Genomic DNA, 25,670 nt, shown 5'->3' on the forward strand with positions numbered 1-25,670 from the left:
GCACCTGAGCTCCCACCTGTGGCTCATCCCGGGGACGCCGCCCCCAACCTGGGCGTGGAATGGAAGGGCGGGGCTCCGTCACGTTCAGCCAATCAGCGCCCTGAAGCCGCCGGCCGCCCCCTCCTGAGGAGACGGCACTTGCGCACTCGGGCCGCAGAGCTCCTCGGGCCCCGCCCCCGGGGCAGTGCTGACGCTCGCGCCGACGCGCCCGACGTCGGGCACGTTGACGCCGGCGCCGCGCAGCCGGGCCCGCTCCTCCTCCGCTCCGCCAGTGTCCGGCCGCGGGCCGGCCTTAGTGACTGGGGCGGCGGGCCCCGGGGCCGCGGCGTGGGGCGGGCAGGCTGACGCCGGCCGCGGGCTGCCTTCGTCTGTTCTCAAGCTCGCCTGGAGCGAGCAGCCGCCCGCGAGCCGCCGCAGAGCCTCCTCGTCCGCTCCCGCCGGCGAGCAAGGTAAGGGAGCGGGACACTGAGGCAGACCCGGGGCCCAGGCGTTCCCGGCGGGTCCCGATCCCCGCGGCGGCCGCGCAGCCGATTGGATGTCTTGGCGGGGAAGGGTGCGCTCCGGGGCGGGCGGGGGCGAGGCGGTAGGGGAGCTCCGGCGGGACCCCCGCGCCCCGAGGGACGGCTCCGGGGGCTGCGTGACGCCCCTGCCCGAGCCCCGCGCCCCGTGACCCTGGCGCTGGGGCGAGGGGCGGGGACCTGCGGCCGCTGAAAGCCCCGGCCCGGGCGGGCTCTGCTGTCAACGGTCCTCACCCCCGGGGTCCTGGGCTCCCGCCGCATCTGCTACAGGAGGGGAAGGAGTGCGGGCGCGAGCAGGCTGGAGGTAACCATCCGCATCAGGTGCGCGGTCTTGGGCATCCTCCTCTCGGGGGTCCACCGCACCCCGAATACTTGCCTTAAGGCTCAGAAGCGACTTCCCGTTCCCCTCCCGCCGTCTTTAGATTCCAGACACTTAATAGTCTCTCATAATCTCACCTTTCACTTTTCCTTCTTTCCTAGCCGCCCCGGGCTGTATCGACCTGCTATATTTCCATTGTGGAATTTTTTTTTTTTTTTTTTTTCCGGTTGTAAACTTACGTAAGTTAGGTTGACTGACCAACCGTTGCAGCCGTTGAAAAACACTTCTACCAGCGTGTAACGAATTCAGTTCTTTTTAGTGCTCACCGAATCCAGCCCAAGAATTCAGGGAGCCGGCCGTTCTTCCCGGGAGCTGACCGCACACATTCCTGCAAGATGCCTGATGGATTTTGTACTTGTCAGTTTTGTTGGCTGTGTGCTCCTTCTGTGCTTTTCCTGAAAAATGATTGGGTGACATGTGTTTTGACTTTCTCTCCCCCCACTGGGAAGTAGAAAAAACAGGTAACAGAAGCACACTTGTTTTCCACGAAAACGTACAGCTTTGCTAAAAGACCACCCCAGGGTTTGCCTTTTTTGTTGTTGCTGTTAGGGCAGTCCTCTGGGATCCTGACTCCCTCCCTGGGTTTTTGTCCGTGTTGATGTCTTCATGTCGTGTATTTCTGCACTTAATATTTGCCCCGTGTGTGTATGTTCTCAGCTTCTTTACATACAAAGCATACCAGTTCTGAGAATAATGCGGCTGCCCATCTTTTTAGCTACAGATACTGTGGGAACCTGTATTCGCACTTAGTGACCGTAGCTTGGGGCCTTGATTTCCAGATGATGTGCGAGGTGATGCCGACCATCAGCGAAGCAGAAGGTCCCCCTGGAGGAAGCGGAAGCCATGGGTCTGGCTCCCCTTCACAGCCGGACACAGATTCACATTTCGAACAGTTGATGGTCTCCATGCTAGAAGAAAGGGACCGTCTTCTTGACACACTGAGAGAGACTCAAGAAACGCTGGCATTAACCCAGGGGAAGTTACACGAGGTTGGTCATGAAAGAGATTCCTTGCAGAGACAGCTCAACACGGCACTTCCGCAGGTATGAGTGCTTTTAACCTGGAACTCTATAGATGCTTTGTTAATGTTTCAGATGAGCATTTTCCGTAACCATTTGTGAAATGATGGTTTCTGGTGTTTGTAAGTCAAATACAAAGTTCCTAGGGATTAAACCTCTTAGGGAGAACAAACTGTTGTACTCTAAAGTCCTGTGAAAAGACCTCATTATTTTCATTCCTGTCTTTGGGAACTGCCTGGGTTCAGGAAGTTCGTTCTCCAGAGTTGTTGAAAAACGGCTCTGAAGCCGCAATCTATACGGTGCCTCTGTTCTGTTGTCTTAGCCTTTTCTTCCTAGACTTGTTCTTCCCACGGATTGTGTCTCTCATGTATTTCCAATTTCCTAATGAAATTTCATGGACAAATAGGATTGATTTCACAGAAAAAAATATTTTGATAGCCCACCTTTTTCAGAACACCTAGGTTTTTGTAAGTCACATTTGTTTTAGGGGATAGAAGACTGGAAATTGATTCCCTTAGAAACTTTTTCCTTGGCAGATGAGAATTTTAAAGCTTAGGCCGAATGTGGTGGCTCATGTCTGTAATCCCAGCACTCTGGGAGACCGAAGCAGGTGGATCACCTGAAATCAGGAGTTCGAGACCAGCCTGGCCAGCATGGCAAAACCAAAAACACAAAAATTAGTGGAGCATGATGGCACACACCTGTAGTCCCAGCTATTCTCGAGCTGAGGCATGAGAATTACTTGAACCCGGGAGGAGGAGGTTGCAGTGAGCCAAGATTGCACCACTGCTTTCCAACCTGGGTGACAGAGCTAGACACTGTTTCACTGTCTCAAAAAAAAAAAAAAAAAAAAAAGGTTTTTAAAGCTTAGAACAACTGAAATTGTTTCTCTGAGTATATAACATTTGGACCAGTGTTTGAAAGACTTTGCTCATGGAGTTGAATGAGGATGAATTAGTGGTAGGTAAACGGAGGAGGGGTAAAAACTAGAAAAGTGTGAGGTGAGTGGCGCGGAGCACAGTAGGAGAGAAGTGGGTTACTTAGGTGGTTCAGAGCCCTCTAGGTGCCATGTCACTTACCACAGGTGCCTTCGCGGTGCCTTCAGGTAGACCTGCGTAATCATAGGCTTATACTCGCATGATGGTCTGCAGTGATACATTCACAAATGAGTAAACTAGCCTTGACGTACTTCTGGGCTGTAGTCAGTTCTCCTGACAGATTGATGAGCCCAACGTGCATTTCCTTTTTAGCAACAGTAATTTGATGTTAGCACTATGTGTTCCTTTTTGTTGGGTTAGAGAAATATTAAGATTTTTCTCAATTCAATTTTAGAGACCACCAAGTTTATTTAGGTCACATTTTATTACTACAAGTTGAAAATAATTAGCCTATTTATGTTTTACCAGGATTTTGTTTTATTTGTAATTTAAGGTACATGTATTGAAGTGTATATCAAATACTAATGTGATGAATAAGGTGGGTTTGGGAAAGAATGGGCACATGTCAGGGAAGTGACAGGAGCTTTGTACAGTTAGTCTCAGGCTGCAGAGGTTGTCACACTGGTGACAGGGTTGCTCAGTGATTTGTTTCTGGTACTGCTCAGTGTAGTAGCCTGGAAGTGCCTAGTTCTGCGGATAATGCGACGATGCCAGTGGTTCACGTCACCACCTGAGCACCTGATTCCAGGCTTTCAAAGATGGAAACTATTAAGTCAACTTGTTTTGGACCCTTCCCTGTCCTGGAATCTGGTTCATCTTTAGCAGCTGGTGGTGTGACCAGATAATGAGTCCAGTAAGTGCATTTGTGCTCTTGGCACATTGTGGAGGCAAGTCAGAGTGTACTTAACAATACATAAAACTGTAGCATACAGCAGAAAAGTTCATAGATCATGAGTATACATCTCAGTGGACTTTTCACAGAGTTAACACACTTGCATAACTGCCACCCAGAACATGACCAGGCTTCCTGGAAGTCCCCTCCTAACTATTCCCAGTAATTGCCCTCCGAAGCTAACCCTGATCTTCTGCCATTGATTACTCTTGCCTGTTCTTGGCTTTAAGTGAAGTAAAATAATATATATGTTTTGTTTATTCACTCTGTCACCAGTATCATGTTTGTGAGATTAAGCTGTATTTTCTCTTTTTTCTTTTTTTTTGAGACAAAGTCTCGCTCTTGCCTAGGCTGGAGTGCAATGGCCCAATCTCTGCTCACTGCAACCACTGCTTCCCGGGTTCAAGCAATTCTCCTGCCCCAGCCTCCTGAGTGGCTGGGATTACAGGCACGCACCACAATGCCTGGCTAATTTTTGTATTTTTAGTAGAGACGGTTTTCACCATTTTGGTCAGGCTGGTCTTGATCTCCTGACCTCATGATCCACCCACCTCGGCCTCCCAAAGTGCTGGGATTACAGGTGTGAGCCACCACGCCCGGCCAAAGATTTAGCTGTATTCTCATACAGCCATGCTCATTCTCACCTGCTCTCTGGTAATCCAGTGCACAAATAGACCAGAATGTATCCTTCCTATTGGTCACAAACATTTGGGATTGTCTCCAGTTTTTACAAATGCTCCTCTAATATTTGTTTTTTCAGTGCACATATGTGTAAACTTCTTTTTTTTCTTTTTGAGATAGAGTCTCACTTTTTTGCCCTGGCTGGAGTGCAGTGACATGATCTCTTGACTCACTGTAGCCTCAACCTCCTGGGTTCAAGCGATTCTCCTGCCTCAGCCCCCGCCAAGTAACTGGGAATAGAGGCACGTACCACCACCCTCTGTTGATTTTTGTATTTTTTGTAGAGATGTGGTTTTACCATGTTGCCCAGGCTGGAGGATATGTATAAACTTCCGTTGGTTTTCTAGAAATGTGTGGGATGCAGAAATGATGGTGTGTGCATTTGCTCAGCCTCAGGAGATAATGCCAAAAGTGTTGGTTGTGACAGTTTGTATTACCGCAGCAATGTATGAGAAGTCAGCTGTTCATATGCTGTTCAGCACTTGGTATTGTTGGGTCTTTTAGTTTTAGCTGTTGTGGTGGCTGTTGAGTGGTAGGTGGCTCAGTACGCTCTGACTTTGCTGCTCCCTGATGGTCAGGAGCGTGCAGAGGTAAAACGTCTCTGTGAGGGTTCACTGGCCGCCTAGATGTCTTTTGTGAAAGGGTTATCTTTTGGCCATTTGTCACTTGGGTTGTCTGTGTTGTTTCTTACTGATTTGCAGGAGTTTTTCTGTGTTCTGAGTACATACGTGCATGACGGATTGTTTTTAGACTCTTGCGTTGCCTTTTCATGCTCTCAGTGTAATCTTTTGATGCACAGAAGTTTTAAATTTTTAATGTAGCCCAGTTGATCAATCTTTTCAGTAATGTTTAATGCCCTTTGTTAAGAAATCGGCTAGGTCAAGTTCATTAAGATAACCTACACTGTCTTCTGAAAACTTAATTTTTTTATCTTCTATCTGAAATTAACTTTGTTTATGGTATGCAATGGGGTCAAAAGTCTCTCTCTTTTTTTTTAAAGTGGATGTCTAGTTGACCCTGCCTAATTTCTTAAAAAGATCATTCTTTCCCCCGTGTACTACATGCAGTGTCATCTCTGTCGTCTTATACCAGTGACTGTAGGGTCTGTTCTTCTACCCCATTGATCTTGTTGTCATCTTTGCACAAATAGTTACCGTAGATCTAGTTCATCTTGAGATCTGGTAATTTAAATGCTCTGTCTTTATTCTTCAAGATCTCCTTAGCTAAACTTGGCCTTTTGCATTTTCAGATATTTTTAGAATCCACTTGGCAATGTTTCCTACAAAAATGTACAACAGGGATTTTAATTGGAATCGGATTTAATCTATAGGCTAGTATGGGAGAAATGATATCTTTTTAATATTGATCTTCTATTGACACAAAATAGCCATCTTTTTAAATTTAGATCTTTAATTTGTCTTAATATTTTATAGCTTTCTGTTTGTAAGTCTTTTTTTTTGAGATGGAGTCTTGCTTTGTCACCCAGGCTGGAGTGCAGTGGCATGATCCTGGCTCACTGCAGCCTCCACCTCCTGGGTTCAGGTGATTCTCCTGCCTCAGCCTCTCGAATACCTGGGATTCCAGGTGCTCCCTCCCCCAGCCCAGCTAATTTTGTATTTTTAGTAGAGAGGGGGTTTCACCATGTTGGTCAGGCTGTTCTTGAACTTCTGATCTCAGGCAATCAACCTGCTTCAGCCTCCCAAAGTGCTGGGATTCCAGGCATGAGCCACTGCACTTGGCCTGTATGTAGGTCTTATACATCTGTTTTTTTTTTTTTTTTTAAGGCAGGGTTGCCCAGGCTGAAGTGTTGCCCAGGCTGCTCACTGTTGCCCAGGCTGAAGTGCAGTGGTGTGATCTCAGCTCACTGCACCCTCCATCTCCTGGGTTTAGGTGACCCTTCTGCCTCAGCCTGCCGACTAGCTGGGACTACAGGTGTGCATCACCACATCTGACTAATTTTTTTGGTATTTTTTGATAGAGACATCATGTTGCCCAATCTGGTCTTGAACTCTTGGACTCAAGCGATTTGCCCGCCCTGGCCTCCCAAAGTGCTAGAGGCTGGGCGAGGTGGCTCATACCTATAATCCCAGCACTTTGGAAGGCTGAGGCGAGGAGATCACTTGAGATCAGGAGTTCAAGACCAGCCTGGCCGATATGGTGAAACCCGTTTCTACTAAAAATACCAAAAAAGAAAAAAAAATTAGCTGGGCGTGGTGGTGAGCACCTGTAGTCCCAGCTACTCAGAAAGTTGGAGGCAGGAGAATCGCTTGAACCCGAGAGGCGGAGGTTGCAGTGAGCTGAGATCGTGCCACTGCACTCCAGCCTGGACGGTGTGAGGCTCTCTTTCGAAAAAAAAAAACAAAAAGAAAAGAATCAAGTGGTGCAAAATCCTCAGCAATGTAACTCCAGTGTCCTGGCTAACGGGGAGAAGGGGAGGTCTCGGAAGACTCACAGATTTCCCAAGAAATTTGGGTAACAGAGTGCTGGGATTACAGGTGTGAGCCACCGTGCCTGACCACATCTTTACTTAGGGTTATTCACACATATTTGATATTTTTATTGCCACTGTAAATTATATCTTTTAGGCTGGGCACCGTGGCTGAAGCCCGTAATCCCAGCACTTTGGGAGGCTGAGGCGGGTGGATCATGAAGTCAGGAGTTTGAGATTAGCCTGGCCAACATGATGAAACCCCATCTCTACTAAAAATACACAAAATTAGCTGGGCACTAGTAGTGGTGGGCATCTGTAATCCTAGCTACTCAGGAGGCTGAGGCAGGATGGCAGGAGAATTGCTTGAATCTGGGAGGCAGAGGTTGCAATGAGCCAAGATCATGCCATTGCACTCCAGCCCAGGTGACAGAGTGCAACTCCGTCTCAAAAAAAAAAGTGACTTCCTTAAAAAAGTAGGTTATGTCATAATTTATTACTAGTATGCAGAGAGGGAACTGACTTCATGGCCAGGCATGGTGGCTCATGCTTATAATCACAGCACTTAGGGAGGCAAAGGTGGGAGGATCAGTTGAGCGCGGGTGTTCGGGACTGGCCTGGGCAATGTGGTGAAACCCTATCTCTACTAAACAGGTGCCTGAAGTCCCAGCTACTCAAGAGATTGAGGTGGGAGTATCACCTGAGCCCAGCAGCTTGAGGCTGCAGTGAGCTGTAATTGTACCACCGTGCTCCAGCCTGTGCTACAGTGAGACCCTGTCTCAAAAAAAGGAAAAGGTTCTCACTTGGTTGCCCAGGTTAATCTCGAACTCCTGGTCTCAAGCACTCCTCTCACCTTGGTCTCCGAAAGTGCTGGGATTACCTTTGTGAGCCACCACACCTGGACCTGTAGATATTCTTTATCAAACTGAAAAAATTCTCCTCTTCTTAGTTTGCTACGAGTTTTTTAAAAGCCATGAGCAGGTGTTAAATTCCTTAACATGGGTTTTCTACATCTTTTGAGACAGTTGTGATTTTTCTGTTATTTGGGGATTTAACTGTTTTTATTTGTTTATTTTTGAGATGGGGTCGTGCCTTGTTACCTAGGCCGGAATGCAGTGGCGCTGTCATAGCTGTCTGCAGCCTTGAACTCCTGGGCTCAACTGATGTTCCCACCTCAGCCTCTCGAGTAGCTAGAATTATAGATGCATGCCACTGCGCCTTGCTTTTATTTTTGTATTGTTTATTGTTTGTAGCCTGAGGAAACAGTCTCATGAGCTCCTGAGAAAGTGCACCCCCCCTTTTTAAAAAAGTTAGAATTACAGAATAATTCCAACCTCATCTTGATGTGGTCTCCTTTTGCTTGGGTATATTTGGGAATATTTTGTTTAGGGGGATTATTGCGTTTATATTCATGAGAAAGACTGACTTGTAATTTTACTTTCTCTTGTTGCTCTTGTTGGGATTTGGCGTCGAGGTTATGCTGGTGCTGTAAAACAAGGTAGAATGTTTTCTTTCTTTTTCTACTCCCCAGAAGAATTTCTGTGACATTTGTGTTTTCCTCCTCAAATGTCTGAAAGCATTCTTTGGCAAAACCAGCTGATGTAGGATTTTCCTTGTGAGAAGGGACAATTTTAGAATTAATTTTATAGGTAGACACAGGCTTTTGAGTATCTCTTCATGTGTCTATTTAGAGAAAGCATTTTAACCCCTGGAGATTGGTTCAGGCCACCCACACTTTCCAATCTGTAAGTTTGAAGTGGTTTATAATCCTCATCTGCAAGATCCGCAGTGATGTCCCTTTTAATAATCCTTGATATTGGTGATTCATATATTGTCTCTTAATCTTCCTGGGGGTTTGTCAGTTTTGCAAGTTCTTTCAAAGAACCATCTTTGGGCTTTACTTTTTTTTCTTCTTAATATTTGTTTTCTATTTCATTACTTTCTACTCTTTTTTTTAACTTTGTTATTTGTTTGCTATATTTTTCTTTTCTTTATTTTTCTACATAACATACTGTTATGTTACTTCGCTTCATTTATTTATTTATTTTAGACAGGGTTTCTCCATGTTGGTCAGGCTGGTCTTGAACTTCCGACCTCAGGTGATCCGCCCGCCTCGGCCTCCCAAAGTGCTGGGATTACAGGTGTGAGCTACCTTGCCGGGCCACTTGTTTGCTATATTTTTCTAGGTTTGGTTTTTTTTTTTTCTTTTTCTTTTTGAGACAGTCTCACTGTGGCCCCAGGCTGAAGTGCAGTGGTGTGATCTCGGCTCACTGCAACCTCAGCCTTCTGGGTTCAAGCGATTCTCCTGAGGCAGCTGGAATTACAGGCACACATCACCATGCCCAGCTAAGTTTTGTATTTTTAGTAGAGATGAGGTTTTTCCATGTTGGCCAGGTTGGTCTCAAACTCCTGGCCTCAAGTGATCCACCCACCTCGGCCTCTCAAAGTATTGGGATTACAGATGTGAGCCATCGCACCTGGCCTTTTCTAGTTTCTCGAGTAGATGCTTGTGCTAACTTTTTTCTTTCTAATATATGTATTTAAGCCTGTACAGTCCTCTCTAAGCACAGGTTTAGTTGCATGTCACAAGTTTTGATATGTCAGATTTTCATTGTCTTCTATATAAAAATATGTTGTAATTTTCACTGTGATACGTTTTGTTTTCATACCATTTTTAGAAATGTATTTCTCAGCTTCCCAGTGTTAGTGGGGGGTTTTCTAGGTATCTTTTTATTGATTTCTAGTTTAATTCTATTAAGATTCCCTAAATATATTCTGCATTATTTAAATCCTTTGAAATGTGTTGAGCTTTTCTAATAGCCCAGCATGTACTCAGTTTTGTTAAATGTTTCCCGGGCACTTGAAAATAATATATATCGATAGGAATGTAGTGTTCTGTATATATCAGTTATATCAATTGTGTTAATCATGTAATTCAGATTCTAGTAGCCACATGAACAGATATAGTATACATTAAAATTTAAGCCTGATTTATTACTTTTGCTACTTCCTATACATTGCTGTTTCCTTAAATACCTGAACTGGATTTAACTCCCTCCTACCTTTTGTGTCATTGTTTTGTATATTTCAGTTTAATTTATTTTAAAAAATAGTGGCAGCCTCTTGCTGTATTGCCCCAGCTGGTCTTGAACTCCTGGCCTTGTGACCTGCTCACCTCAGCCTCCCAAAGTGCTGGGATTACAGGTGTGAGCCACCATGCCTGACTTGCCTTCACTTCTGAAGAATGATTTTGCTGGCTGTGGAATTCTAGGTTCGTGGTCATTTCCTTGCACCATTTTGTAGCAGTGAATTCACTGTTTTTTTAGCATGCTTCCTTTTTCTTGACAAGTTAGCTGTTGGTGTTATTGTTGTCCCATTTGAAGTAATTCTTTACTTTTTACCCCCCTCTGGTTGCTTTTTTTATTTTTTGGAGAGGATATGACTTTTATTGAGTTTATCCACCAGAGTGGAAATAACGTCTGTGCAAAACCAAATGTTTGTTACTATAACTCTCCATCACAATGAAAATCTAAACAGTTTTTTAAAACAGTCAACTCAATCAAAACCCACTACTTCAGAATCAGTAGCTTCTTTGAAGCCACAGTAACAAATATGGTCAAGACCCGAATGTAGAAATTTGGTTGGTTGGAAGGCTAGTTAAAAGCCCTTAAGCTACAATACCCATAATAAAGAATGGTAGATTTAAAAAATCCTGTCTAGCTGGATGTGGTAGTTCACGCCAGTGATCACGGCACTTTGGGAGGTCCAGGCACAAGGCTCGCTTGAGCCGAGGAGTTTGAAACCAGCCTGGGCAAAACCTTTCAACGTGCTCAAATAGAATTACAGCAAGACAGAATTAGGTTTTTTCACAGAGATATAGTTCACTGGAGTCAGCAGCACTGGACAGCTGTTAGAGTATTTGTGGTCCTGAGATAATTAGGAATCCAGGCATCCTTTAGAGTCTGCTGTTGTCCTTTCTTCCCAGTTAGAGATTTCTGAACGTGGGGAATGACACCTTTACCAGCAATTGTAGACTTGATGAGAGTCCAATTCTTTATCTTTCCGAGTAGCAAGTCGCAAGTGATAAGGGATAATATGCTTTACTGTGAAGTCTTTTGGTATGTTTCCTGCCAGTTTGGGTACCTCTGTGGTGAGGTACTCCAGGATGGCTCTGTGGTTCACAGCGGCACTTGCGCCCACATGCCCAGGACGGATTGTCCTAGATTTCAGGTGTCAGTGGGTATGGCCCACCAGGAACTGCAAATTGGCTCTCTGCAAGTGGGAAGCTGCCTTTGTTGGCCTTTCTGGAGTCCTTCCCAGCCTTCCTGCCAGCCATTTCCAATTCTGCTGAAGCTCAAACAGGCAAGGCAGAGAAAGGACTAATCAGAGACACAGCAAGATCCCAGCAGCTACTCATTCCTTGCACCAAGATTTGAAGCTGCTGATAGTGGCTTTTAACAATTTCTTTGCCTTAGGCATTAGCAAACTTGCTGTTTGTTGTATTGGTGGCCTGGGTCCTAATCAGTTTTGGAAATTTTGTGTCTTCTCTCTATAAACATTCCTGTTTTCCACTCATCTTCACTCTGAGGGCCTCCATTTGTGTGTACATTAGGCTTTTTTTTTTTTTTTTTTTTTTTTTTGGAGACATTACACCTCTGTATTTTCAGTGGAGATGGGGTTTTGCTGTGTTGCTCAGACCAATCTCGAACACTTGGGCTTAAGCAGTCCACTCACCTCAGTCTCCCAAAGTGTTGAGATTACAGGCATGAGCCAGCATGCCTGGGCCATACGTATATGTAAGAGACAGGTGGCCAGGCACAGTGGCTCATGCCTGTAATCTGAGCATTTTGAGAGGCCGAGGTGGGTGGATCATCTGAGGTCAGGAGTTTGAGACCAGCCTGGCCAACTTGGAGAAACCCCATCCCATCTCTACTAAAAATACAAAAATTAGCCAGGTGTGGTGGCACACACCTATAATCCTAGCTGCTCGGGAGGCTGAGACAGGAGACTTGCTTGAACCTGGGAGGCGGAGGTTGCATGCCAAGATTGTGCCATTGTACTCCAGCCTGGGCTACAAGAGCAAAACTCCATCTCAAAAAAAAAACAAAACAAAAAGAAAAGAAAAGAGACAGGCACTGTTGTCGCTGAGGCTGGAGTGCAGTGGCACAGGTGATTACTGCTCACTGCAGTCTCAAGCTCCAGGGCTCAAGCAGTCCTTCTGCCCAGCCTTCTGAGTAGCTGGGGCTACTGGCATGTGCCACTATGCCCAACTCACTTTTACGTTGTTTGTAGAGGCAGGGGCTTGCTATTTTGCCCAGACTGGTCTTAAACTCCTGACCTCAAGGGGTCCTCCCACCTCGACACTTCAAAATGGGATTACAGTGCCCAAAATCTAATGTCTAGATTTTTTTTTTTTACTGACCCATCATCTTCCACCTCACTCATCCTCTCTTCATTTGTGTCCAGCCTGCTGTTTAGCCCATAGATTGAGTTCTTAATCTCAGTTATGATTTTTAGTCCTAGAATCCGCTTAATTCCTTTTACTATTCTAGCTCCCTAGTGAAACTTTTTCCTTCTGTCAAGTACATTTTTGAACAGTTGACATTTGCGTCTGATAACTCTGTTATATGGGTCACCTCCGAATCTATTTCTGTTTTTGGTTTTTCTCTTGGTTCAGTTGTTGATATGCCCGTTTTTTTAATTCAGTCAGACGTTATGTATGAAAAACTGTAGGAGCACTGAGTGATGCAGTCTTCTTTCAGAAAGTTTCCCTCTGTCATCTAGCACATGCCCAGAGCAGGGACAGATGATTTCAGCTCCGTCAGGGCCTGGGTGACCCGAGGCTGGGATTCAGTAAGCCTCAGTTGAAGCTGCCTTCCTCCAACCCCCTGCTCCCAGTGTAACCACCTGGGGGTTCCATCTGAAACCCTGGAGTGTTTCCCAGGCCCCTCTTTCTTGGCGTGTCCTGGAGCCCAAGTTCTGTCTCCCTGACACCATGAGACTGCTGAAAGCCCAGCTTCTTGGCCAGGTTTGCAGAGTGTTGGGCTCACTTCCTGTGCCCCCCTTTTTCCTGGGATCTTGGCACCTTAAGTACTGGCTGTTAGGCTTGTACTTCTTTTTGTCTTCCGAGCCCCTCGGGACTGTCTAGAGCTCTTAAACCACTACTTTCTGCTGAGTTTTCTTCTCAGTTTATCGGTGCACTGCCCCCAAATCCTTCTGAATTGTCAAATGCCTGGAGAGAGGGAGTGGGGGCTCCGAGTACTGGGCTCATGTCAGTGGGCTTTCCTTGTGTTTGGAATGCTGGTCCCTTCAGAGCTGTAGCTGCCTTGGCATCTCTTTGAGGCCTGCAAACAGACTTTAAACTCACGCCTGTAATCCCAGCACTTTGGGAGGCCGAGGCGGGTGGATCAGAAGGTCAGGAGATCGAGACCATCCTGGTCAACATGGTGAAAACCCGTCTCTACTAAAAATACAAAAAATTAGCTGGGCATGGTGGTGCACGCCTGTAATCCCAGCTACTCGGGAGGCTGAGGCAGGAGAATTGCCTGAACCCAGGAGGCGGAGGTTGCAATGAGCTGAGATTGCGCCATTGCACTCCAGCCTGGGTAACAAGAGCGAAACTCTGTCTCAAAAAAAAAAAAAAGTCATACTCACCTTTCCTAGTTGTTGGTGGGATGCCATGCTCCAGGCCACCATGCATATAAATGAAAGTGGAGCCAGGGCGGGCGTGCTCTCTCAGTCTGCAGCACACACAGGCCATAGACATTGGTTATCATTCCCGATAGGGAGCAGACAGAACCGGCTAACCTTGCTTATTCTACATTGTCCAGTTGCTTTCTTTTCTTTCCATTCTGCTTCTCATGACATTGTCCAGTTTCTAATCAGAATTCCTCATTTGCCCCTGCCCAGTCACTTAACCGCTTAAAGACAGTAGGGCAAGTGGCCCGCACAGTGAGAGACACAGTCCCTGGCCTCCAGTTCCTGTCTTGCCCACTGTGTGGGCGGTTCCACCCTGCGCTAGTCTCTCCTCTTCCGCTTGCCTTGTGCCAGCCCAAGGGAGGGTTTGTGATGACATATCTGACAGTGGCAAAGAAGAAGGCTAGGGAGGTGGGAGAGGTTATGTGCATGGTGTTTAGTCTTATTTTTGAGATGGGGTCTTGCTGTGTTGCCCAAGCTGGTCGCAAACTCCCAGGCTCAAGCAATGTTCTGCCTCAGCTTCCTGAGTAGCTACGACTATAGGCGTGAGCCACCGTGCCCAGCTGTCTAGTGTTTATTCTATGAACTGATCACGTGTGTTTACTTTTTGAGTGTTTTTTTTTTTTTATCGAGAAGGTTGGCTCTTGTTGCCCAGGCTGGAGTGCAGTGATGCAGTCTCAGCTCACTGCAACCTCTGCCTCCCAGGTTCGAGTGATTCTCCCGCCTCAGCCTTCTGAGTAGCTGGGACTATAGGCACGCACCACCACGCCGCACTTATTTTTGTATTTTCAGTAGAAACAGGTTCCACCATATTGTAAGGCTGATCTTGAACTTCTGACCTGAGGTGATCCACCCACCTCGGCCTCCCAAAGTGCTGGGATTATAGGCATGAGCCATTGTGCCCAACAGAGTACTTTTTAAAAAAAATTTTAAACAAAGACTGCTTAATTTCACTTTAAAGTTTCAGCTGCGTTTTCAAATGCAGATTTTATTTTAAACTTGAGTGCAGTGATTTTTACAGTCTTCTTGAAAGCACAAATGAGATTTTTAGAAGTTCTCTCACCTGAAGAACTCTAACGTATGAAACCTGGAAAAGGGACTGTTCCCCTTTAATTGCAGGTGAGGTCCCAAATTTTACCACTGTCTCCCAGTCTGCTAATCCCTGAGGCAGCGGGTACAAAACTCAGAACACTCTGAGAAATGAGGTTTTCGAATCAAATAAAAACTTAGTGAAAAGGAAGTCTACTTGTTTCAGGTGTACTTATTGTCAACGAGATGGGTGAGCTTCAGCTGGTTGCAGTCGAAGGTGTGCTGGGTGGATTGGGAAGGTGGGGAGGTGTGAGACAGCCTGTTAGGGAGGCGACACCTGCAGTGTCAAGTGTTGTAGCCCAAACTAGTATGCTGGAATACAAGGGTGGCGGGCAGTAAGAAAGGAAACCTGGCAGAACTGTGCAGGACTTGAGGGTGAGAGCTGAGTGACAGATGCCAGGGTAAAGCTTGGTGAGCGATGGCGGGGAGGAGACGCTGGTGTTTGGCGATGTTGAGAGGTATTTGTGGCTGTCACAGCTAGGGTTAGGGACATTCCGAAACATTCTTTGTTGAGTGGAGCCCCCTCAACAAAGAGTTATCTGGCCCCAAGTGTTAGAAGTGTCTAGGTTTAGGTGTGAAGAATCAGAAGCTTTTCTCAAGTATTGCAGTTAGGTTGATGCAAAAGTACTTTTTGCATTACTTTTAATGGCAAAATTGCATTTTTTTTTTTTTTTGCTCCAACCTAATAATGATGCAAAGTTGGCCACAACTGTAATTCGTGAAATGCTGCAAACAAGGTACTTTCTAAGCTTAACTTAGTGAACAAATTAGGAAGAACTGGAATTAGGTTAAACTAGCTAAATGACTCTTCCCCAGGCGTGAATACTAATGACCCCTTCAGATGGTGCCCCCACCACGTGCTTTACTGACTGCTTCTTTAGTAGTAGGGGGCAAAACACCTCTTAAAATACCATGCTTGTTTTCATTGTCTTTGGTTTATGAAATAATTGAATATATCCTTTCAGAATAATATTTGGCCATTTACGTCTCTCTTTCGCACACACTGAATTTGCCATCCTGTCTTCCTGTTTCTACACCTTCCTTCGTCGGCAGGAGACAGTCCTCCCTCCTGTTTCGTTGAGCCCTGTGTGAATTGCCGTTCAAGGCTCCTATAGACAGTGGTAGAGACTGACAGCATCTCCGCCTGCAGAGAGCTTTCACAGTCACCCATGCCCAAAGCAGGTGCAGGTTGCGAGACAGGTCCAGAGAAAATGAAGTGATTAAGGAGAAATGACCTTGCTCGAGTGGTGTGGGCTGCCAGGCACACTGTGGTCCAGGAAGGTGAGCTTTGGAGGGGATTTGCTTTGGAGCTGAGAGATGAAGACTGAGAGGAAGCAGGTATGAGAGCTTCCTCGGCAGTGGGGCTACCTGAGCAAAGGCCAGAGCAAGGGAGAGCTTAGCACTTAGCTGAGTCAAAGCTGGGGACTGCGGCCGCGGTTACTGGGCCTGCAGGGAAGGAAGAGTGAACAAGGTAAGGCTGGCCAGGTAGGTTGGGATGGGATCGGACAGAGGCAAAGACTTGCTTGTTTTTGTTCTGTTTAATTATCTTAGGGCCTCAGTACTTTGTGTGCTTCATGGCCTCAAGGGAGGGAATGACGTGATTTGGCTGCGTTTTATTTATTTATATTTATATATGTATTTATTTAAGATTGAGTCTTCCTCTGTTGCTGAGTCTGTAGTGCAGCGACACGATCTCGGCTCACTGCAGCCTCCACCTTCTGGGTTTAAGCGATTCTCCTGCTTCAGCCTCCCGAGTAGCTGGGATTACAGGCACCCGCCACCACGCCTGGCTAACTTTTAGTAGAGACAGGGTGTTTCACCATGTTGCCCAGCCTGATCTTGAACTCCTGACCTCAGGTGGTCCTCCCGCCTCAGCCTCCCAAAGTGCTGGGATTACAGGAGTGAGCCACTGCACCCAGCCTCTGGCTAGTTTTTAAAAGAGCATGCTATGTGGATAATGAGCTGCGGTTGGAGGGAGGAATGGACCCAGGGTAGAAACCACTGGTTGGAGTAGAGGCACTTCAGCTGCATGGGTCTCGGCTATAACGTTAGTGCTGTGGGCCGAAGTTAAAACCCTCCACATCACCCGTCCCATAAAGCACAGAATAATGTATGCTTTTTAATTATCATACAGGTACATACATACTGTTTTAACGTAATACAGTGTTTATATATATAATGCATACATTAACGTACTCAGGTATTTTGAGTGTCTGTTAACGTGTCAGACACCGTTCCTTGGGCTGAATATTCAGTAGGTGAAAAGGGTTATTTAGCCCACATTGTTTAGTTGTATAAAGAGGGATGGAGAAAACCAAACTTACGTAGGTGGGTTTGAACAAGTTAAATGCATGGATGATGTAATGTGGGAGTACTTTCTGCTTTTCACCTGTGTTTGTGTAGGCGGAACTTAGGGAGGTGGTTTTCCTTGGGAGTTTCAGTTGCCCACTGTACTCCTTCACTCTCAACAGCTGTGCCTCATAGATGCCCTGCCTGACTGCCATGCTGTGTACTTTCATTTGCGTAGACTTTGGGCTCTTTAAATTCAACACTGGCTCAAACCGTCTTTCCCCCACATCCGTCCCCACTCCTGGGAATGGTAGTTTTCTACCTAGTCAGGAGGTGGCTATGTCTTTTTTTTTTTTTGAGACAGAGGCTTGCTGTGTCACTCAGGCTGGAGTGCAATGGCATGATCTCAGCTCCTTGCAGCCTCTGCCTCCCAGGTTCAAGCAATTCTCCTGCCTCAGCCTCCTGAGTAGCTGGGACTACAGGCGCCCATCACCGTACCCGGCTAATTTTTGTAGTTTCGTAGAGACAGGGTTTCACTGTGTTGGCCAGGCTGCTCTTGAACTCCTGACCTCAGGCGATCCGCCCGCCTTGGCTTCCCAAAGTGCTGGGATTACAGGCGTGAGCCACTGCGCCCAGTCCTGTGTCTCCTTTTTGCATTAATCTTATCCTTCTAGCTCTAGGACCTGTGTGGACCTTTCCATCTCTTGGAGGTTACCGCTGAGCCCACTGACTCTCAGACCTGGCCCCTTTTGTCTTCACTGGATTGACTCCTGTGGCTGTTCTGGAGCTTCACTCCAATTTCTTTTTCTCTTTTCCTTTTTTTTTCCCCTCCAAGACAGAGTCCTTCTCTTCTGAAGCTTCAATTCAATTTCTTTTTCTTTGCTTTTTTTTGGTTTTCTTTCTTTATTTTTTTTGAGACAGTCTTGCTCTGTTGCCCAGGCTTGATAGCAGTGGTAAGATTCCGGCTCATTGCAGCCTCCAACTCCTGGGTTCAAGCGATTCTCCTGCCTCAGTCTCCTGGGTGGCTGTGGCTGGGACTACAGGCACATGCCATCACACCCAGCTAATTATTTTTGTATTTTTAGTAGAGGCGAGGGGTTTCACCGTGTTAGCCAGGATGGTCTCTATCTCCTGACCTTGTAATCTGCCTACCTTGGCCTCCCAAAGTGCTGGGATTACAGGCGCGAGTGGTGCCCAGCCCTCTCTGACTGCTTATCCCTCGTTGCAGCAAGATCTTTTACTTTTGAGACAGGGCCTCACTCTGTCACCCAGGCAGAGTGCAGTGGTGCGATCTCAGCTGCAGCATCGACCTCCTGGGCTCAAGCAACCCTCCGCCTCAGGAAGAAGCCGGGACCACAGGCCTGTGCCACTGCACCTGGCTAACTTTCTATGTGTGTATGGGTATATATGCATATATTATTATTCTGTAGAGAAGGGGTCTTGCTATGTTGCCTAGACTGCTCTTGAACTCTTGAGCTCAAGTGATCCGCCCACCTCAGCCTCCCGGAGTGCTGGGATTGCAGGCATGAGCCACTGCGCCGGCCAAGGTCTTTCTGAAACCCACGTTCGGCTGCCTTTCTTCACTCGGAACACTTCAGCTCTCCATTTCCCCTCGGTCCTGGCCGGGCCCCTCCCTGCTCTCAGTTGTGGGTAGCTCCTCACTTGCAGACTCCTTGTTGTTTTTGTACAGTTTCGTAAATAAGCCCTTCTCTCAGATTAGGCTTTTATCTTCTGCTTGCCAACTTCATTCTAGCTACAACCAAGCAATTTGGTACAGCTCTTTCAGTGATCCGGTTTTCCCCTGTGTGTACTTACCCTCAAAAATGCCCATATTCTGATGCAGTGGTTTGACTTCAGCTAAGGAAATAGTTTTTGTTTTCTTTTTTTCGGAGACACAGGAGTCTTTATGTTACCCAGGCAGGTCTTGAACTCCTGCCGTCAAGTAGTCCTCCTGCCTTGGCCTCCGTAGTGTTGGGATTATAGGCATCAGCCGCTGCACCCAGCTTTTTTTTGGTCTGTTTTTTAAAAAATGTGTTTTTAGAGACGGGGGTCTCAGTCTGTTTCTTAGGCCGGAGTGCAGTGACAGTCACGGCTCCCTGTAGCCTCAACCTCCCTAGCTAGCTAACCCTCCCACTTCAGCCTGTTGAGTAGCCGGGACCACATGCATGTGACACCACACCGGGCTAACTTTGTTTTATTTTTGTAAAGATGACGTCTCCCTATGTGCCCCAGGCTGGCCTTGAACTCTTGGGCTCAAGTGATCCTCCCACTTGGTCTCCCAAAGTGCTGGGATTACATAATGATGTTGGCCCTAACAACTTGTGTAGTTATATTTTTAAATTCAGACATTTATAAGAGTTAAAGTAGAATGTGTGTAGGTCCCACTGCACTGGGACTTACCATCTGTCACTTGCCCTCCAGCCGTGCCTCTTCTCCTCCCTCCGAGGCTCCCAGCTCCCAGAGGTCTCCTTCTTGGTGGTAGAAAGTGGGGCCACTGCCTCAGGTGTGATTGCAGATCCCTCCTTTGACTCTCTCTCTCTGCAGTTACTTGTTCCCAGGGGACCTTCAGCCTAATGGTTTTAGTATCCACTGTGATTTCTGCTCAAATTATTTCTTGCCCTGGAAGTTGCAGAGGGGTGATTTTCCCAGCTCTCCACCCATGTACAATGATGAGCAGATACTCCTGTGTGAGGTGGGGCGTTCCCTCTTGTTCACTTTCCAGCTCTCTGTCACTGAGGACCCTGCGTGCATGTTAGAGTCAGGCGTCGTCATTGCTCCTTGGATGCTCGTCTTGGCCCCTTCAGATTGGCTCCTGTGTCTTTTTGCCAAGACCCCATTAGTTTTTGAGTGCTTCATTGCTTTCTGGCACAGAAATTTGTCCCAGGCCTACTTTGTACTTTTCCTGCCTCAGATCTGAAATGACTCCTCTCAGGAGCCCTGGTTCCCTTTATTGGGAAATGGTATTTAGAAATCAGCATTTGGGGCTAGGTATGCTCATTGTCACTGGGGTAGCGTCTTTTTTTGTTTGTTTATTTGAGATGGAGTCTTGCTCTGTCACCCAGGCTAGAGTGCAGTGGTGCCATCTCAGCTCACTACGGCCTCTACCTCCCGGGTTCAAGTGATTCTCCTGCCTCAGCCTCCTGAGTAGTTGGGATTACAGGCAAGCACCACCACGTTCAGCTAAATTTTACTGTATTTTTAGTAGAGACAGGGTTTCACCATGTTGACTGGGCTGGTCTCGAACTCCTGACCTCAGAACTCCACTTGTCCTGGCCTCTGAAGTGCTGGCATTACAGACATGAGCCACTGTGCTCAACTGAAGGTAGCATCTTTTATGTCCTTTAACTAGACAGAGCTAGAAAAAAAGCATTCAGTTAAAAAGCCTCCAGACTGAGCATGGTGACTATGCTCCAGCACTTTGGGAGGCTGAGGCAGGCAGATCACGAGGTCAGGAGTTTGAGACTAGCCTGACCAACATGGTGAAACCCCGCCTCTACTAAAAATACACAAATTAGCCAGGTTCGGTGGTGTTTGCCTGTAGTCCCAGCTACTCAGGAGAATCACTTGAACCCCGGAGGCAGAGGATGGAGTGAGCCGAGATCATGCCACTGAGCTCCAGCCTGGGCAACAGAGCAAGATAACATTTCAAAAAAAAAAAAAACCCTCCAATTTCATACTGATTTTTAAAAATAAACATTTTTTCCCTTGTTTTATATTTACACATCTTAAACCGATGACTTTGACTTCTAATGATAACTAACATTGTTTTCCTTGTCTATGATATACATAAAATGGGTTCAGCATTTTATACATTGCTCTTATAATCAACCCTTCCAGTGAAGTTTAGGGTTCCTTTGGCCTTAGAAATAAATACATCTTAAGAATATATAGTTAGATCCCAGCACTTTGGGAGGCCGAGGCGGGTGGATCACGAGGTCAAGAGATCGAGACCATCCTGGTCGACATGGTGAAACCCCGACTCTACTAAAATTACAAAAAATTAGCTGGGCATGGTGGCGCGTGCCTGTAATCCCAGCTACTCAGGAGACTGAGGCAGGAGAATTGCCTGAACCCAGGAGGCGGAGGTTGCAGTGAGCCGAGATCGCGCCATTGCACTCCAGCCTGGGTAACAAGAGCGAAACTCCGTCTCAAAAAAAAAAAAAAGAATATATAGTTAGAATAATGGGTTTAAAGCAGTTTGTTGTAACATAACCACACAGGTGAATTATCAATTTGATAAATAGGTTCATTTGTTCCTATTTATTCTTAATTTCAGACTTTGCATTTTATAACCTTTCTAAGTAGCTGAGGCTGCAGGCATGCACCACCATGTCCAGCTGATTTCTATATTTCTAGTAATGATGGGGTCTCGCCATGTTGCCTATGGGCTGGTCTTGAACTCCTGGGCTCAAATGACCTGCCTTGGCCTCTCAGTGCGTTGGGATTACAGGTGTGACTCACTGCGCCCAGTCAAGTTTACTCTTTTTCAAGCCAGGTGCAGTGGCACATGCCTATATTCCGAGCTACTTGAGAGGCTGAGGTGGGAGGATCACTTGAGACCAGGAGTTCAAGGCCAGCCTGGTTAATATAGCAAGACTCTCTCTCTCAAAAAAACATTTTTTTTTAAGTTTATTATTTTTCAGCCAGGTGTAGTGACTAACGCTTCTAATCCCAGCACTTTGGGAGGCCGAGGCAAGTGGAACACCTCTCGAGCCTGGGTGTCTGAGAGCAGCCTGGGCAACATGTCAAAACCCTGTCTCCACAAAAAAAAAATAAAAAAATTAGCCAGGCTTGGTGGTGCACATCTGTAGGCTTGGTGGTGCACGTCTGTGCCATCTTCTCAGGAGACTGAGGCACTAGAATCTCTTGAGCCTGGGAGATGGAGGTAGCAGTGATCCAAGATCATACCACTGCACTATAGCCTGGGTGATAGAGCAAAACCTTGTGTAAAAAAAAAAAGTGTATATTTTTCAAATACACAAAACATTTACGTGGTTCAAAAGACCAGAACTGTGTAAAAACGTAAACACAGAGGTCTTGCACCTAGCCCTGTCACACCCACCCTGATAGGTAGGATGAGTATGTGTTCAGTTTGCATGGAATACTCCCTGTTTTTGCCTGTTACCCTGGAGCAATTAGTGATAGTGCCTTCTTTCACTCTCAGAAATGAAGCATAGCTAAAGTTTTGTTGGCGCCTGCTAATGCTAATTTGGAGATGTGGACAAAATGTTTCCACTTTGTAGATTTTTTTCCCCTGTAGCTAAAAGTAAGGGCTTGGCTGAATCCTGCAGACTTTTGGATTGAGGTTCTATTGGCAGGGGAGGTCCACCCATGGAGTTCATATTCTTTTCACAGAGTCTCATTCTATTCCGAAGAGGAAATTTCATTTTGCTCTGAAAATAAATTTGGGAGCTTGAAGCATATTGTACATTTCCAAGTTTTTCTGCTTTGCAAAGGGCTAATTATTTCTTCTGCCTATATAGTTGTAAACTTTTGCCAGTACTAATATAAGAATTGATTTCAATAGTGACGTGCTGACGTCGTTGAATCATGTACAGAAAAGTTAAAGTTCCACTTGAGATGAATCGGAATTTCTGAGCAATTCATCTCTTGAAATGTTTAGGTGCTGTGAAGAAGCTAGTGCAGCCTCTTCCACCTTAAAAAGAATTTATGGGGAAAACATGAATGACGGCCGAGGTCATAGCATCCTATGTACCCTAAGAGAGATGTAGTGGGGTGAGATTATTTTGAGTACTCTGAGTATTAATTTGAATAGTCTGACGTGATGTTTCTGTTCATGCAAATTAAAATCTGAAGAACTTTATTTGTGACTAAATGTGAGATCCCATTGATGCAGAATGGCTTAAAGAAATTCGGAGTTAAGTTAAATTACCTGCCCGTGGCTCAGCCCGTTTTCCCCTCCCATAGACACCGAGGCGTTCACGTTGGAGGGTGATGCTTAGCAGATGGGCGTTGTGCTCTTTGTACTTCTTGAAGGCACTTTGCAAACAGTAGCTCAGTGCATCTCCCTTCCTCTGTTTCTTTTTTTTTTTTTAAGACAGGGTTTCACCGTGTTGGTCAGGCTGATCTTGAACTCCCAACCTCAGGTGATCCGCCCGCCTTGGCCTCCAAAGTGCTTGGATTACAGGTGTGAGCCACCATGCCTGGTCTTTTTTTCTTTTTTTATTTTTTCCCTCTGTTTGTTTTTGTGATTGATGGAGACCTGTTGACTTGAATGAATCGTTTATTTATTTCTTTATTTTTGAGACAAGGTCTTACTCTGTTACGCAGGCTGGAGTGCAGTGGCGTAATCACAGCTCACCGCAGCCTCGACCTCTCTGGGCTCAGGGGATCCTCCCATCTCAGCCTCCCGAGTAGCTGGAACCACAGGCATATGTCATCATGCCTCGTTAGTTTTTGTATTTTTTTGTAGAGACAGGGTTTCACCATGTTTCTCAGGCTGGTCTTAAACTCCTGGGCTCAAGTGAGGCACCTGCCTGGGCCACCTAGATCACACATGGGAGCCACCACACCCCAAGTGGGTGGTTTAGAGGCAGGCTGTGTGCCGCGCGCATCCTTTCCGTCTGCCTCTGTAGGTGGATTCCAGGTTGGGGTGCGGGCTGGGCGGGTGGCAAGGAGAGCTGTAGGTTTGTGTGGAGCATGGGCTTGGAGCCGGTCGGACTTGCATGTCCCCTTTGTCTTGTGACCTTTGTCACGCTCCCTCATCGCTGAGCATTCTGTTTTCTCACAGCAAATTAGAAATAATAATCATTTGCTTATTTTTTAGCAAATAGGTATTGTGTGCTCTGTGTAGGTACCATCCAGGGGCTGGGTGTATGGATGTTTGGGAGATAGAATGAGCTAATAGTGAATGTTTATTGCCTCTAAGCCTCTTTATAGGAATGATCCCACCGAAGCCTCGTAACAGGACTATAAAGCAGAGCACTGTTGTGTACCCATTTTGTAGATGAAGAAACTGAGGCATAGAGATGTTTGGTAACTCACTCAGGATCCTATAGATATTACATGGTAGAGGCTGTATGTGAACCCAAGCAGTCTGACTCCAGAGTTCTTTAACTGTGTGAAAAGATTGGGCACAACAGCAGCCCTCAGCCCCCTCTGCCCCCTATAGTATTACTAGAGTGCACATGTTACAGTTCTTTTGTTGAGGGACTTGTCTCTCACTTAGGTCCCCTGCTCTACCTTTGAGTAGCCAGGGCAGCTGTGTGGGCTTCCCCTGCCCAGGATGGGAGCCTCGTCTGAGCAAGGTGCCTGCCTGTGTGGCCTCCCACCTGGTGCTGTTCTGTTGCTAGTGTTGAGCACAGTTCCTGGCACACATAGACTCAGGCACAGTGATGGGTCCTCGAGTGGTGATGACATCGTTTCCTGCACGGGATCTTTTAACAGTCACCTACTTGCGCCCCGGTGGCTCATCTAGTTCTGTTCCTCGCTCTTCCACATGGTTAATCCAAGGCATTTAAAGTTTCCGTTTTTTCCTTTCTTCATTACTTTCTCCAGAAACGTTTTCGCATGCAGGACAAGGGGGTCTAAGTGTGCTACGTGTCGGCTTCATAACAAACATGCGACACTATTGTTTTGTTTCCCATCAGTCAACTCTTGGCCCATCATAAAATTACAATTCGCTATCCTGCAATTTTATGGTATTTTGGTGATAACTTTAAACAAATCACTGGAGCAGTAGAGGAGCAAATGAAGCAGGGCCACTCCCCTTACCCCCTGGCTTTGGCAGGTGGAGCTGTAGGTTAGCAGAGTGCTAGAGCAGCGTATAGCCCAGGAGCCAGCGGGGTCTTCTGGTCTGCCATTGCTCAGTCTGCTGGAGCCTTGTGTGCCTTCTCTGTAGAATAGAGTGGGTGAACTGGGCCCGTAGGTTAAATAAAGCTTTCTGAAAGAAGCCAGAAGGGCCTTCTCCATAGGTGAACAATGCAGAGTGGCTCAGGGGAAGGTCAGCTGCCCTGGGGAGCCATTTGCTGACACCCTTAGCGTCCTCAAAGGAGTCCTAGGAAGGCAGTTGGAAAGCCCTCGGGCTAGTGATTTTGATCCCTTTCAGCTCTCTGATTCTTTCAATATTCTACAGTTCCTGCACAGTGCCCTCTCTCTCTCTCTCCCTCTCTCCTCTCCTCTCTCTCCTCTCTCTCCCCTCCCACTCTCTTCCCTCCTCCCCCTTTCCTCCCCTTTTCTTTTGAGTGGTCTTGCTCTGTTGGCCAGGCTGGAGTGCAGTGAGATCAAGGCTCCCTGCAGCCTCGACTTCCTAAGCTGAAGCAGTCCTCCCATCCCAGCCTCTCGCTGGGACCATCAGTGTGCTGTGCAGCACCATGCCCAGCTGAGTTGTGTATTTTTTGTAGACGCCAGGTTTTGCCATGTTTCCCAGGCTGGTCTCAAACTCCTGGGCTCAAGTGATCCTTCTACCTCAGCCTCCCAAAGTGCTGGGATTACAGGTGCAAGCCACTGCGCCTGGCCTGCACAGTTCCTTTTTGCAAATTGTAGAGAAAGACTAAACTTTTATTCCAGTGTTCACCTGCCGAAGACCTGAGCAAGTGTTTGGAGATGGCGGGATGATGGAAGTTGGCGAGGGACTGAGAGAGGAACACGGAAGAAAATCCAGTGTTCCTGCTGAAGGGCTACGTCCATCTCCTTTAGACCTGTGACAAAAAGCAGGATTTTGGTGCCTTTGAGTGGGGATGTAACTCCTACCTTGAGTGTAACGAAGCTTTGCAACAAAG

At 46.6% G+C, this 25,670-nt stretch overlaps 1 protein-coding gene and 1 pseudogene across 36 annotated transcripts in view; one reads left to right on the forward strand and one right to left on the reverse strand.

The window, feature by feature from the left end:
* The first annotated feature begins 216 nt into the window (after positions 1–216).
* The window catches only part of PPFIA1 (PPFI scaffold protein A1), a 122,382-nt gene continuing 96,928 nt past the window's right edge, over positions 217–25,670 (forward strand). For 25 of the 36 annotated variants that reach the window (XR_013523577.1, XR_013523578.1, XR_013523579.1 and 22 more), the window contains exons 1-2: positions 217–449; positions 1,677–1,940. Coding sequence is in view for 29 of the 36 variants with exons in the window: in XM_009008655.5 (XP_009006903.1) it covers positions 1,677–1,940 (264 nt within the window). In the remaining 7 variants the exon portion in view is untranslated. Of the gene's footprint in view, positions 450–674; positions 840–1,144; positions 1,359–1,676; positions 1,941–25,670 lie in introns of those variants that run through there. The other 11 variants (XM_035263639.3, XM_035263640.3, XM_035263641.3 and 8 more) reach the window with 4 other exon arrangements.
* Positions 10,746–11,191, reverse strand: LOC144578017 (histone H2A.Z pseudogene; annotated as a pseudogene).

The sequence above is a fragment of the Callithrix jacchus genome, chromosome 10 (genome assembly GCF_049354715.1).
Source record: "Callithrix jacchus isolate 240 chromosome 10, calJac240_pri, whole genome shotgun sequence".
NCBI classification, from domain to species: domain Eukaryota; kingdom Metazoa; phylum Chordata; class Mammalia; order Primates; family Cebidae; genus Callithrix; species Callithrix jacchus.